Here is a 14,239-nt window from a genome sequence, read left to right on the forward strand (position 1 = left end):
CTCAGCCGTGCCGTACAATGGCGTACTCGACTGAGGTGTCTACTACGAGAAACGCGTCGTTATGTAGGTGCGCGCCAACCACGTGACCGCGCTGTCAAACCCGTCAATCCATTCCTCCCCATTCGCTCCTGACCGGTCTCGTTCCAACACTCCCCCTAGACCGCGACACCCAGCATGTCTAAATGTTTGTGAAGGGTGGGCTGTGCGAGTGGCTTGGTGAAAATATCAGCGGGGTTTTCGGTCCCGGGTATGTGTGCGATATCAATCTGTTTTTGTCGTATCGCTTCGCGCAACCAATGATATCGGACGTTGAGGTGCCTGACACGCGTAAAATTTACCGCCCTCTTTGCTAGACTCTCCCCACCTGTGCTGTCCATCCTTATGACCACTGGAGTGCTGATCGGAAGGAACACGTCAGCCATGAACTTCTCTATCCACAATGCCGTCTGTCCGGTATGAACAGCCGCAATATACTCTGCCTCGGTGGTCGATAGGGCCACAACCTCCTGGCGGCGTGAGCTCCAAGACACAGGCCCACCTGCCATGATCATAATGTGCCCCTGTGTCGAACGGCCAGTGTCCGCGCAATCAGAATAGGATGAGTCCGAGTATAGGACAGGTTGGAGGCTCGACCTTGGGTGGTCCGCGCTGTAGTAAGTGATCCCATAGTCCACTGTCCCCTTGATATAACGCAGCACTCTCTTGAGGGCTCGCCAATGTTCAATCCCTGGATTCGCCATGTATCGGCTAAGAACCTGCACGGAATACGAGAGGTCAGGGCGAGTTGCGACAAAGAGATACATGATCGATCCCAGTGCCTCGCGGTATGGGATGGTCGCCATTTCCGTTGCATCATCAGGTGCGACAAGGTTAGTCAGTTTCGAAAGCTTCATGCCAGGTTCCAGGGGCGTCGAGACAGGATTCGCGTCTTGCATACCAAAGCGTTCTAGGACACGCAAGGTGTACGCACGTTGGGTCAAACGCAGCGTGCCTTTGGCTCGGTCACGCTCGATAGCAACCCCAAGCATGTAGGTGAGCTCGCCTCCCCCACTAAGCTTGTAGCGCGCCGCTAAGTCCCCACGAGTAATGGCCAGCCCATCCGCAGAATCGGCAGCAGAAGTGATATCGTCCGTATAGGTAGCGGTGATGGAAAGACCATGATCGTCAATGCGCGCACGAACGCACTCATCGGCGCGGGACCGCATGAACCCCAAGTCCTGGTAAGTGCTGTCGAGATCATTCCACCATTCATGGCCAGACTGCATTACCCCATACAGGGCACGCTCCAGCGCACAGACCCAGTCAGGGTGTTCTGCATCCTCGTAGCCCGGCGGCTGGGACATATAGACGGACTCCGACAGAGTGGCATTGAGGTAAGCTTTCTCAACGTCGTCTTGACCCATTTCCATCCCACGGTGTGTAGCAATGGCACAGACAGTGCGAAGCGACTCAAAACGGACAACCGATGCAGTGATCTCGAAGAAGTCGACGCCCGGGATTTGATGGAACCCCTTGGCTACAAGACGTGCCTTCGGTTTCCACTTCCCGACATCATTGTACTTCTGAGCGTATGCCCACTTGCACCCCACAACATTCATGTGATCCTGGCGAGGTACGAGCTTCCAAGCACCAATTTTGATTAGACCGTCCATTTCTTTGTCCATCGCAGGTGCCCATATCTCGCTCGTAGCCATGGCCTGTTTGTACGTGGTAGGACAGGTCCCGCCTTCATATATGAATGGGTCTGATGAAGCAACAGATGCAGAATGACCGTCGGCGGTGAATGCCGCAACATAGGCCGCGGTCGACGCGATCTCATCGTTGGCCCATGATTCACCACGCGCACGGGCCTCTTCCTCACGCTGGGTGGCCTCTCGTGACTCTCGCAGCGCTCGGCTTTCGACAGGTTGCCGCGTTGATCGGCGCGGTGCAGGAACGGATAAAGGGGCAGGAGCGAGCACTGGTGCGGCCGCAACAATGTCGACATCAGACACAGGATAAGGCTCGACCGGAGCTCCCCCATGCTGCGGTGCCAGAACAGTGTCGGATGCAAGTTCAGGTGCAGGAGGATCAGCTGGGGCAGGAATGGCATGTTCCTGCCCATAGATATCAGCGGACTCACAGGTGCGGTGACCCTTGGCCTCCTCGAAGACCACATCGCGCGAACGGATGATTCCTCCCCTCAGCCCAGCAGTAGGATCCCACAGACGATAGTTCGCGTCATCAGTATAGCCCACGAGAATGCATCGGCGCGACTTCGGATCGAGCTTGTTCCGAGCGTCATCGGTAATCCTGGCCCATGCGACAGATCCAAACGCACGCAAGTGCACTACGTTAGGTATACGGCCATGCCAACGTTCATATGGAGTACGTCCTTTCTGCCTCACAGAGGGAGTCAGAGACTTAAGGTAAGCAGCGGTGTTGAACGCTTCGGCCCAGAGGTAATTTGGGACACCGGCATCATACAGCATAGCTCGGGCATGGTCAGCGAGGGTGCGATGGCCTCGCTCACTCACACCATTTTCCTGGGGGGTATAGGGTACTGTCGGCTCTGCAACAATCCCATTGTCCCGGAAATACGCCGTCCAGGCCTCGTTATTAAACTCGGTGCCATTATCGAAACGAACGCGGCGCAGCTTGCAACCGGTTTGCCGCTCGGCCATGCGGTGGAAAGCTTGAAAGCATCCCAACGTCTCGTCCATGGACTTGTTTGCGAGGGGGTACACCATGGTATAGGATGATGCACCATCGTCGATGGTCATGAGATAGCGTGCACCGCCGAGGGAAGCAACGGGGAAAGGCCCCATCAAGTCCACGTAAACACGTTCGAGGAGCTCCGTCTCAACCTCGGATGGGCGGAACGGTGCGCGAGTCTGTTTCCCTTTCAGACAATCCTCACACTTTCCAGTAGGACGTTCTCCCTTCACAGTCATACCAGAGACGACGTTGGACCGTGCCATCATCTGGACGGTCAGCTCGCTGATGTGCCCGAGTCTGCGATGCCAAGTCACAATGTCGGTCACAGAACCATGACCATCGACAGCTAGGGCACGATGGTCATAAGCGAGGTATGCGCGAGGGAGATCCGGTAAGTCCGCTAGGTCAACCGTGGTGAACTCCGCCTCATATAGGTCTCCTGACGTTAAAGTGCAGGTGAACATGATCCTTCCTGCCTTTCCCATCACCGTCATTGTTCCCGCTGCCCCAGAGAACGAATACCCAGCGCGATCGAGGCGGGGCATCGAGATCAAGTTGGCCACGAGGTCCGGGGTGTGAATGGCATTCTGGAATGTGACGACGGATCTTCGCCCGCCTATCATCATCTGTACAGTGACATTCCCGACCCCTACTATACTGAAGGAAGAGCCCTTCTTCGCTCCATTGCCCAAGGTTGGAGTGAGGGGCATGTAGTCGACAAAGCTCGCACGGTCCACAAAACAGTGGTGAGTGGCACCTGTGTCCACATATGCTCTCAAGGTCCCATTGTTGATAGGCTCGACACGAGGAAGATTTACGAGGTGCGCGCTGGCCAAGAAAATGTGATAGTCATACTCTGATGCACGTTCATTTGCATTGTTCGCTGAACGAGCAGTAGCAGTGGTAAGATGGGCTTGTGGCAGAACATGAGGGCTGGGTGCCACAGCTCCAGATGCAGTCGCAGTCGACGCTGCCGTGGCCTGCTTGGCTGCCAATGCCTTCGCCGCAGGTGAGCCCTTCTTCGGGACCGGCTTCATCCAACCCGATGGCTGCTGACCCTCTCGTCCGCCGCCCTCACAGAAACAGTTGGACTGCAAGTGACCCTTCGCTCCGCACCACTCGCATATCAACATGGCTTTAGCCCACGTCATAAACGCACTCGTAGTTTGCGGCATGACTTGGTCGGTACCCATTGGATTGAGCGGGTTACCGGCCTGTATGCGGTCGTTCTCGAAGACCGCGAGGATGGAGTCCATAACGACATCGGGATCAGTTTGCAATAGGAGCGAGGTGCAGGTGAATCGCAGGGATGGCAGGTTCGACATCGAATTGCATACGACGATTGCAAATCTAGCGGCATCGAACGTTGACCCCAGGTCGCGCGCGGCGCGCCAACGGCGACGAAGCTCGGTGAAGTGGTCCTGTAGGTCCGTTCCCTCAACCCATACACACGCCTTGAGGTAATCCTCGGCGTTCGTGATTGTCAACGCAGTCTTCCGCTCCCGTTTCTGTACCAGAGCCGTCCACACTTGGTGCGCCGTCTTTCCATCTTCTTCCACCCCGGTGCCGATAAAGTCGACGACGTTCAGGGTGATAATTGCCTTCGCAAATTCATCGTGTTTATCCCACAGCTCCCGCTCTGCCATGGCGAGTGCGATGTCGCCTGGATCCGCGCCTGGAGATGCCGGGGGTGGACGTGTAAGCGTTCCGGTGAGGTGCGCATATAGTCCTCGAATCTTGGTTATAGTGATGACCTTGCCTTTCCAGTCGAACCAGTTGGCTTTGCTAAGCTGCTGGCTCTCCGGGAGGATGGGCACCTTCACGTCGGTGATAGCCGCCATGGTGGAATATTGAGCACGAATATTAATGCGAATATGATGACTATGTCGATTGGTTCTCGAATATTGGAGAGTCGATGGCTGATGCGATGTTTCGTACGGCTATATGCGCTCTTCGGGGCTCATAACCTGTTATGAACGCAACGCTACGTCTCAGCCGTGCCGTACAATGGCGTACTCGACTGAGGTGTCTACTACGAGAAACGCGTCGTTATGTAGGTGCGCGCCAACCACGTGACCGCGCTGTCAAACCCGTCAATCCATTCCTCCCCATTCGCTCCTGAGCGGTCTCGTTCCAACAACCTGCCAGAAGGTGGAGAAGTTCATCGGAATGCTTGGACTTCGCCTGGCTTGAGGGGGAGTGTTGGAATATCAAGCCTAGCCAAGATAAGTATTAACTTATATTTCTACTTATCAGTCAGTATTTCCTTTTACGTACTTATCGGGCATTAGCGTCCGTAAGACTTTTCACCCGCTTCGCTCGTTCTGCGGGCTTCAGTCCTTCTATCATCAAGGAACTGAAGCCCTTTGACTCTAGCGTGTGTCCTCCCGTCCACTCCTTTTCCATCCATTTACACCGACGTGGTCCGCGATGTAGTCCGCCGAGACACACCCCAAAATTGACGCCGCGTTCAAAATCGGAACAAGGTAGAACGCGAGTTCGGTACTCGCAGCTGTCTTTCCCTGGACGAAGGCACAAAAGCGCTGGACTCCATCGCCCATGCCGCGGCGAACCCAAGCGCGTCGATACTGCTCTCGCTCAGGCTGATGTACCTGACGTTTCCGCTCTCGACATAGGGTGGGAGGGTCTTCATTATGATTGTCTTAGGGGCAAACCGATCGACACTAGTTGAAGAGCTTAAGACAATGCGAGATCCGACCCTCGATGGGCATTCAAGTCCATGCAAAGAGTGCAGTGAGTGGGTTTTCAAGTTGCTGTCTGATGCAGGATGACTTACCGTTCGATTTCGTCTTGTCCACAGCTCCTGGCTGAGTTTAAGCTGCGGAATTTGGTCACGGGGAAATTCTGAGCATGTCGCTTAAGAGTCGTGGACCACTGTCCTCGCTTGACGGTCCCAGAAATCGTGAAAATCAGAACTCGCCCCTATGGCCATCTGAAGCCAAATAATTTAATTGTGCGCTAGTGCCATACCTGTCTGCGGTGTACCAGAACGTCACTCCACAGTCTGTAGCGTAAGTCAGAGTCTCAAAGATCTCTTCGTCTGTCTTTCCGTAGAACCCTCCGATACCGGTGGAACCCGAGTATTGTATTGTGCCTTGTCATGAGCGTGGACGAGACAGATCCATCCAGGTCCATCGGTTCAAGGCCAGTGACACTGACTGAAGGGCGATCGTGGCGAAGCTCGCGGGTCGGGAAGGAGATAGGCATCGTTTGCTATGCCCGCTGCGAGACATCAATGGGCTCTCGTATGAAGTTACAGCAGTCGTGTTCGTCCAGTGAACGTCAACAATTGTCACGAGCACCTCGTTTTCCGTTATAATTCGTACTGCAGCATCATTTATTGGCAGAATCTGCACTCGCAGGTGAAGATGGGTCCTGGAGTCCACTGGGATTATCCAAACTTCTAACAGCGGTCACAAGGCAAAGTAACTGCAATATTGCAGGTCAATACTGCAGGTACGAGCGTGGTCTCTAGCGTTCCTACGCGTGCCTGTGATGTCACACATTCAGTTTCCAAGGCATGCGAGTGTCCAGAAAGTCGAATCCACGGGAACAGATGTTCCATGATGTTCGCCAGTCGCTCCGACGTTCTCACCTCTTGAGGAGCTCCCGAAGAAGATGTTCAGGTCATCTTCAGTTATCAAAAATGAGTCATTATCTTATTTACCTTTGACGATGGGATGAGCGGGTGCCTACAATGACCCTACTCCTGTTACATAGGTCATACTGGGAGTGAGCCGGCGGCTTGCACATGCGACACATCATGATTGTCAAAAGAAATTGTTGCACAGTAGGACAGGTCGCGAGATACGACTGGCTCAGTCCGAGCATTACTTGGGTGTTGAAATTCACGTTGAAACGTTGAAACATTGACGTTGACCTTTGACCGCAGCGCGTTGAGCGCTTGAGCCCATCGGTCACTCAGTCACGGAAGTGGCACTACACCTTGTCACGCCAATTTGAACGCGCGGCGCGTCACGATTATTTGCATGTACTATAAGTACATACATCGAAATGCACTCAACTTCAGCACTATCCGCGGCTCTCAAATACAAAGATCCAAGACTGAATATATACTCTGAGAAAGTCTGCAATTTTTGTGCACAGGATGCACGTGTGTGCATACTGTGATACTTCGCTCGCTGGCTGACCGTTCAGCCTCTTGTTCAAGCTCAAGCCTCTTCCCAGTAGCACCATCAGATAATTACACTGAACACTGGATCTTCACTCACACAATGTTTAAGCAAAAATCTAGCACATAGAGCCAGCACTGGCCATGAAGCAATCAGAAGGCCAAGGATTAGCTCGTGACCTTCGCAGGCTTGTAGTATCCACTACCAGGTCTGTGAGCTCATGTTGGCGTTCGCCCATGTTCATGATGCTAAATCCACAGCAGATGAAACCGAGCTCCCATCATTAATTAGGAAATCTGGACGCAGTCAATCAGGACAAGCGCGTCGATTGCGAATATCAATTCTTGTGTTGAAGGAGTCTGCGCTTGCAGGCATAATCGCGTGCTCTACCAACGCTGCGATCATTAACCTTATGTGAATTCCACACGCACATTTCTCTCATTGGGCTGACGCTGAATTGAAGTGAGTTAGTTTTGTTAGATGAAACTCGTACATGTCCCGTATCACACTGACGAACAGGAAGGCATCACTACCAATCTCGGGGTACCAAGGATGAAACACGCCAACCAAACAATATATAGTCGTACGTAGTTCCTTCATGTAGGATTTTGCTGTCCAGACCCAACAGCATGCCTGACTCTATGGGTATGCATATGCGCGTTCAGAAACGTTACGAGTCGATGGCACTAGGTACTCCGCGATAGACGCCTTTGATTCCGTGCTCGGCACAGAATAAGGTCACCACCTCAACGCGTTATAGCTATCGGAGTCTTCTCGGGTATTATTCAACATGGAACTGGAAGCTGTCCATAATAGACTGGTGTGCGGAACATGCACCGTACCATGTACGGACGACCCAGGCAGGCCTCCACAAGCTCCGGGCACTTACAAAGACACTTGTTTTCGGTAGAATTTGGGAGGGGCACAGAAGAGCACTATCCCACCCTTCTGCGACTTCTGATGTTTCATGAGCCCGCAAAGGCGAAGTGGCTGTCTTTAGAAAGGCGAGCTCTACTACGCACGGTGCGGACCGAGGCTGTGCGGTGGCAACAGTGCCGGGTGCAAAACTGGAGGCGGATAGAAGGAATCGTTGTGTTGTGGGAGAGCGTTACAGAGAGGAGAATGCCGTGCTCGACGGCGGGCAAGAGACGCCGAAGAAGACATCATGGATGTGGTCACAAGTTGTGAGACTAGACTTCGACGTGCTTTCGGAGGAATGGACTACATTGGACACGGTCTGTGCGTACTCAGTGCATGCCGGCTTCCTGGCTGTTGAACATCTCCATGACGCCATTCCGCCTGGCGCCCCGTTTGGACCAACGTCCCAACCTGGTCGTCACCATTTACCATGTTCCTAACAGCACTTTAACAGAAATCCATGCAGCAGAAGATGTGCAGTGGCCAGACCTGATCAGAAGGCCGACACATTCGCCCTCCCTCCAAGCCTACTGGTTGCTTCCAAAGGGTGTGGCAATGCTAGGCATCGTGTGATTGTTAAGTCCGTGTTCACGCTCATATCGCATTTCTCGAGAAACTGTCAACAACTGACGGTGCCATCGAGACCAACGAGGGAGACGCTGTTAGATTGATGCTGCATTCGAATGCTCGCAGCATACACATTTTGCGGTCTCCAGCCCGCAGTCGTCGAGCTATCAGTACAACTCGTGGATCACGTCGCTATCAGCGCGTGTGGGTCGCATGACTCACCATCGCCAGATATCTCTGATCGTGGAGCATAGCCCGTGTTCGATGTACGGTAAGTTACGTCAACATTCATCAGATGAAGACATTGCAGCAATTCAATAAACAGTGTAGCACAGGTGCGGGGCGGTAAACGGGCAGTCGCTAACGGCCTGATATCAGGTTGCTGCTGCAGAACGTAAAAGCTTGCTCAAACAATCATGCCGGTGTCTCCCAATCACCGGTAAGTGTCTTGCTACATTCAATACTCCCATAAGATGTCCCGTTTGCGAATCGACATGTAATCAATAAGCTAGAGATACTGCGTGATATTAATGTGAGTTGTGCACTCAAGGCATTAGGCCTGAAAAGGAGGCTTGAAGCTTGACGTCCAAATAATACCATCTGTTGTATTAAGGTTTCTTCCGGAGCAGCAAATGATGAAGGCGATGATTGCCATTTGGAAGTTGCGCTATTCAGACCTGTGCACAGACCACAAAAAGCGCGGAGTAATGTGGTCTGATTACATGTGTTCCGCTGTATTGCCGATATCGCGATCTGTATTAGTTTGACGGAGCATCATGCATGACATCTCAGCGTTAGCCTTCCTCCATGTGACCAGAGCTAACCTGCCTGCAGGTATTGCCGCTGAGTCGGTAGACCGAGCCTACGCTCCCGGACATAAAGCGCATTACGACTGTTCGCCAAACACCCAACCCTCTTCCTGGTGAATTATGGCTTCTTCGGAGCAATCCAGCAGTGGCGGAACTGGATACGGTAGCCGCACATTTGCTCACCATTCCGACGGTCATGAAGGATTCCAGGTAATACTTAGCATTATGTCCGTCCAATTATCTTAAGTTGACTCAGCTTTCCAGGCAGTGCCAGAAGGGGACTTCTGGAAGAATTGGCACTCCATCTGTGAACAACGATGGAATTCGCTAACCCCACTACAGCGAGGTTCATTCGAGAGTCTGATCTCTATTGAAAAGGAGATCGAGGAGTTGACTGGAGTGGAAGAAACCATTCGACAGGATCTCAGAATGGAGTACGGCGAAGCGGATCCCGTAGAGATGCGGAGAATGTACAGGGATCGTTGCAAGGCCACCAAATCGCGTGATGACTGGGACAAACTTATGCGTCTGTGTCACCTTCATACACTCAACAAAGAGAAGAACAGCCTCCTCTGGGTCCTTGCACAAGGTTTTCCCTTGAGTGCCGAGCGGATCCAAAGTGCTCCCATCTCGCGCCTTCAGGTATGTCATTGTCATTCTCTCTCAACATTTTTTAATGCTCTGTCCAGGATGTACAATCCTCTTCGGCGCGGATCCCACCTTTGTGGGCGGTTATCATCGGCATCGACAGCTACCCGCGAGCCAGATTGCATGGCGCAGTCAAGGATGCAAAAAACATGCAGCAATATCTAGTAGAGTCTCTTCACGTTCCCGACAGTAACATCGTCATGTTGCTTAATCAGCATGCCACGCGCGAAAATATTATCAAGACACTTTACGACCATCTGCACGACAATGGCAGGATCGAACATGGCGACGCCATTTTCATCCATTTCTCCGGACACGGGGCCTCCTATCCCGCTCGTTCTCCTTCATCAGAGTCTGTGGAGGCCATCGCTCCTGTAGATCGCGGCACCTCGAAACGTGGCAAACATGCAGTCACTGACATCAGTGACCGCGAACTCAACCTGTTCCTGGGGGACTTGCGCGAGAGAAAAGGTCCAAACATCACACTCACGTTGGATTGTTGCTTCGCGAATGGAGTTACGCGGGGTGGTCACAGCGTTCGCCGGACTGATCCACTCGGGGATGACTATAGACCGATGTTGCGCGCTGCTGAGCAGAACCCGCGGAAGCGATGGAGGACAGGATCAACAGCGGACGGAGTTTACAGTCCTAACGCATTCTCTCATGTCTTGCTTGCCGCCTGCCATGATTACGAGCAGGCGGTGGACACTGATGAGGGTGGGGCATTCACTGTAGCGCTCTTGAGGCAACTGCGGTCTGTTCACCTGAACGATACAACATATCCAGAGCTATTGCAGGGAATTATCCTGCCAAGTGCGCGCCAGACTCCCGTTGCCTCAGGTCGGTACAAGGATAACTTCATCTTCAGGATTGGACATGGACGCATCAGATGAATCTCACCTCGAGCTTACAGTTGAAGCATGTAGATGTTCGTCGTACCTGTTTAACATTCCACTATCTAAATGACCTCCGTGAATCCCTGTATCGTGCTAATTATTAACTCCCATACACTTACATTTTCCGAACGTTTATATACATCCTATTGGCATAACGTTTCGTCTACAAAGTTTAGGGCCGCGGATTTTGCGGAATATGAAGAGGATGAATTGTCGATTGAAGACGATACTTGGGGATCAAATAAGGCTGCCGTAACGGAAACATATTAGAAATCGAGTACCTTGACGTCTCAAAGCCTTGCGTTCAATCTGAGAAGACCACCAGCTATGAGGGTTGTCTCTCGAACCTTGCATGTCGAGCCAAGGTTGGGCCCCAGTCGATGAGACAAAGTGGTGACAAGTGCCGTCCAAGATGAAACGCAGAGTGCGAGTACTCTTCGGAGTTTGTCGGAAGCTTCTCAACGCGATAAAATGGAGGAAAGATTTGTTATGTCCGGTATCGGCAGCCAGAGCTGCAGTGAATTCGACATGTAAAGCTGCAATGTTTGAAGACAGAGTCGAATCAGATTATCCCCGAGTACGCTGCACTGCGATACCATGAACACTACTCAACTGTCCGCTATCTTGGTTTAATTCTCGCTTTTTAAATGTTGTTACCGGTACCGGCTGGAGATTCTGGACAACTCGAGATCCAATCGTGACGCGGCGCGTCAGCGAAGCGGCATTCGTACTTAGGTCGGGCGTTTCCACCTTTCGTCTTCCAATGCAGCGTAGATTGGTTGCGATTGACCGCAGACTCTGCGGTCGACGAACTGAAGTGTCCGGAGGGATCTTGCTGGGAAGAGACTTCACGCGGCTACAGATTATTGCTAGGCAGTTTCGGGGGAGGAGTGAAGAACCACTTATCTAGGGGGGCACGGAATACGCACCATGTTACTGGTTGGACCACACAACGAAATCTTCACGCACGTTGTGAGGTGTCCACGTTGAAGTAGAGCGCCTCGGTTGAAGGATTCGAGAGCGGTGTCTTGTAGGTTACTAGCATTCAAATGGACGGTTTGTGGCTGATGATCAGCAGTTGAAACAACTTCGCGGACTACGAACCGCTATTGCTGGTGTAGCCTTAGACCAATTTGGCGTAGCACGACAATACTGCGCTGAAGCTTCGGCGGTATTCACCACCGCAATGTGGTGAACGCGCGCGAGTTCCCAAGGCATTTCCGATGGGCGTGACGCGCTATGCCCCAAGTTGTGGTAGGCCCTGCGTGGCGTGCACGACGGCGAACCATGCAGCTCAATGGATACACAACCGCCTTGAGCGCACAATAAACTAATTATCCTATTATAGAAGTCTTAATTAGTCGACGTAGAAATAGAAGCGACACGTACATAAGGATATGTCCCTCTCTATTCCGCGCGCACTTTTTTCATATATGGTTTCCGAACATGGGGCTGTTCCAAGTAGATGAAATGACAGGAATGCTTGATTGTACAGAATAACCTGGTGCCATGCCGTAAACGAGAATGAGAATAAAATATACAGGCCACGAAATCATGAATACAAGTACACGCATCATCAAGGAAGATTTACAGACAATGAGCAGATATTAGTAGGGCTCAAGGGGCGTAGAATAACGAGCTTCCTGCGTGTGAGATCCAGGCGGTTTACGAAGAGATGCATCGACCGTTAAACGGCGGGAAACGTCAACGCTCGAACGGTCGACTTCATGGAAGTCAATTGGAAGGACATAGCGCTGCAGCACAACGGCAGCAAGGGCAAGTGAGCACAGCTTCCGAGGGGGATCCCGGATGAAACGGACGCACCGAATGTGGTCAGAAGCCACAAACCTCCCAAATCTACATCACTGACGCGATGGCACGAGAAACTTCCGAGTTTTGCTAGCATTCTTCATCCAGCGCGGCCTCACCCTTACAAGACAGGCAATCTGAAATATTAGCTGGTCCTTGTTACGTCCAGTGACGAACGGTGTCTGATGGAGTTCTTGACCCATCTCAATCAAGCGACGATTGAGATCAGTGTAAGTCATATTGTATATAGGCGCATTTTCTAGTGTCTGAAGTAGAGCCTTGGTAAATGCGCCACCCTCCGCAGTATCCTCCGCTATTTCGGAGTCGTGGCAAGCGAGAATGGCGACGTAGGAGGATGGGTCAGGAATCCATCGACCATCCAATGCGCGACCGTCGGGCCATCGTTTCCGTGGGTTGTCCTCTGCCGCGAGAAGCATGCTCCTTGCACAGCCAGGAAGTGCAGGAGCAAATCTACTCCGTACCCCATCCGCTTGCGAGATTCCAGGGGAAAAACAACAGTCCATAACAACAGTGATGTTCTCTCCCTTTATATCCCGCAGTTCGGAGAGGAATAGCTGGATTTCGCGGTCACTGATGTCGGTGATGATGTCGGAGGTGGACATATCTTCGGACATGCCGCGATCAGAGGGAAGAATGGCTTCTAGGCTGTCCCCATGACCGTCTGTGGCAGAGGTATCATAGGTTGTCCCAAGTCCGGCGTAGTAAATGACGATGGCGTCCCCATATCGTACATTCTTGTTGTCGCAGAAATGACTGTATAAGGTGTCGAGAATGTTTCGGCGAGTGGCAGTATGGTCGAGAAGAAGGGCGACGTGAGACTCTGGGACACGGAGCTCGTCGACGAAGTAGTTGCGCATGGCACGTGCATCCTTGACGGCGCCTTGCAGCGCGGGCAGACCGTGATAGTGGTCTATTCCTATGACTATGGCCCATATGCTAGAGGATTTCGCTCCATAGTCATTGGAGGGTAGGCTTCTACGTTTCTAATAGGCCCTGCACAATCGTAGACGCTCTGTGCGAAATGATGATTCAGCGTACCTTGTCATCATTATTCGCAGTCCAACGACACTTCACGGTGCCTCCACTGAACCGAGCCTATTGTTCGTCCAGAATCGTCAGCAAGGTGAATATGGTCGACATCATGACATTTTCCGCACCGGACACATCTTGAATGTCGTGGACAGCGAGCTGGGTCAGGAAACGGAGCGGATATCTCAGTGCCTTGGTGTGCCCTTCTTCGTGAGGCCGTGAGGCGGTTCATATAGATAGCACGCGTCTGTTCAAGTTCAGCGATAACCTTGTTAAAGGACCCCAAGAACTTCTGCATTAGCCGCCCTCGCCCCACCGCCCCACGCCCACCACTCCATGTGACACCGCAGACATGAAGCAATTTGCGCATGTGGCAAATGCTTAGCAAATGTCGACAGGGTTTTTGCCTTTGTGATCTCAATTTGCTACAGTTCCTTCCCACATTCCATATTAAGTATTTGCATAATAATATGTTAGAGGCAGAAATTTAAAATCATATATTTTAAGAAATGACACCATTTTCAAACTCACCAAATACATTTAGAATTTGAGCGCTGTTGAATGTAATCATACATTTTGAATTTCAAACTATGACATGTATAAAATATCCAGTAGCAGATGAAGGTGTAATTACGGTGAATGACTTTCATTCTAGTAATCTTGGCTAGAATGACTTCAGTAGGGAAGTAGA

General features: G+C 51.9%; 2 protein-coding genes across 2 annotated transcripts; one reads left to right on the forward strand and one right to left on the reverse strand.

Moving 5' to 3' along the window:
- The first annotated feature begins 9,148 nt into the window (after window positions 1–9,148).
- LAESUDRAFT_706510 (uncharacterized protein) lies at window positions 9,149–10,888 on the forward strand. Its single transcript, XM_040906632.1, has 3 exons — window positions 9,149–9,355; window positions 9,410–9,787; window positions 9,835–10,888. The coding sequence occupies exons 1-3, from the start codon at window positions 9,266–9,268 to the stop codon at window positions 10,684–10,686; spliced, it is 1,320 nt and encodes a 439-aa protein (XP_040759985.1). The 5' UTR covers window positions 9,149–9,265; the 3' UTR covers window positions 10,687–10,888.
- A 1,221-nt stretch (window positions 10,889–12,109) lies between these two features.
- On the reverse strand, window positions 12,110–13,793 carry LAESUDRAFT_752282 (uncharacterized protein). The gene is made up of 4 exons (XM_040911719.1): window positions 13,677–13,793; window positions 13,558–13,614; window positions 12,514–13,502; window positions 12,110–12,443 (listed from the first exon to the last, which is right to left on the reverse strand). Exons 1-3 carry the CDS (start codon window positions 13,683–13,685, stop codon window positions 12,552–12,554), a joined length of 1,017 nt encoding a protein of 338 aa, XP_040759986.1. The 5' UTR covers window positions 13,686–13,793; the 3' UTR covers window positions 12,110–12,443; window positions 12,514–12,551.
- Between the last annotated feature and the right edge of the window lie 446 nt (window positions 13,794–14,239).

Source organism: Laetiporus sulphureus (assembly GCF_001632365.1).
Source record: "Laetiporus sulphureus 93-53 unplaced genomic scaffold LAESUscaffold_50, whole genome shotgun sequence".
Taxonomy (NCBI): domain Eukaryota; kingdom Fungi; phylum Basidiomycota; class Agaricomycetes; order Polyporales; family Laetiporaceae; genus Laetiporus; species Laetiporus sulphureus.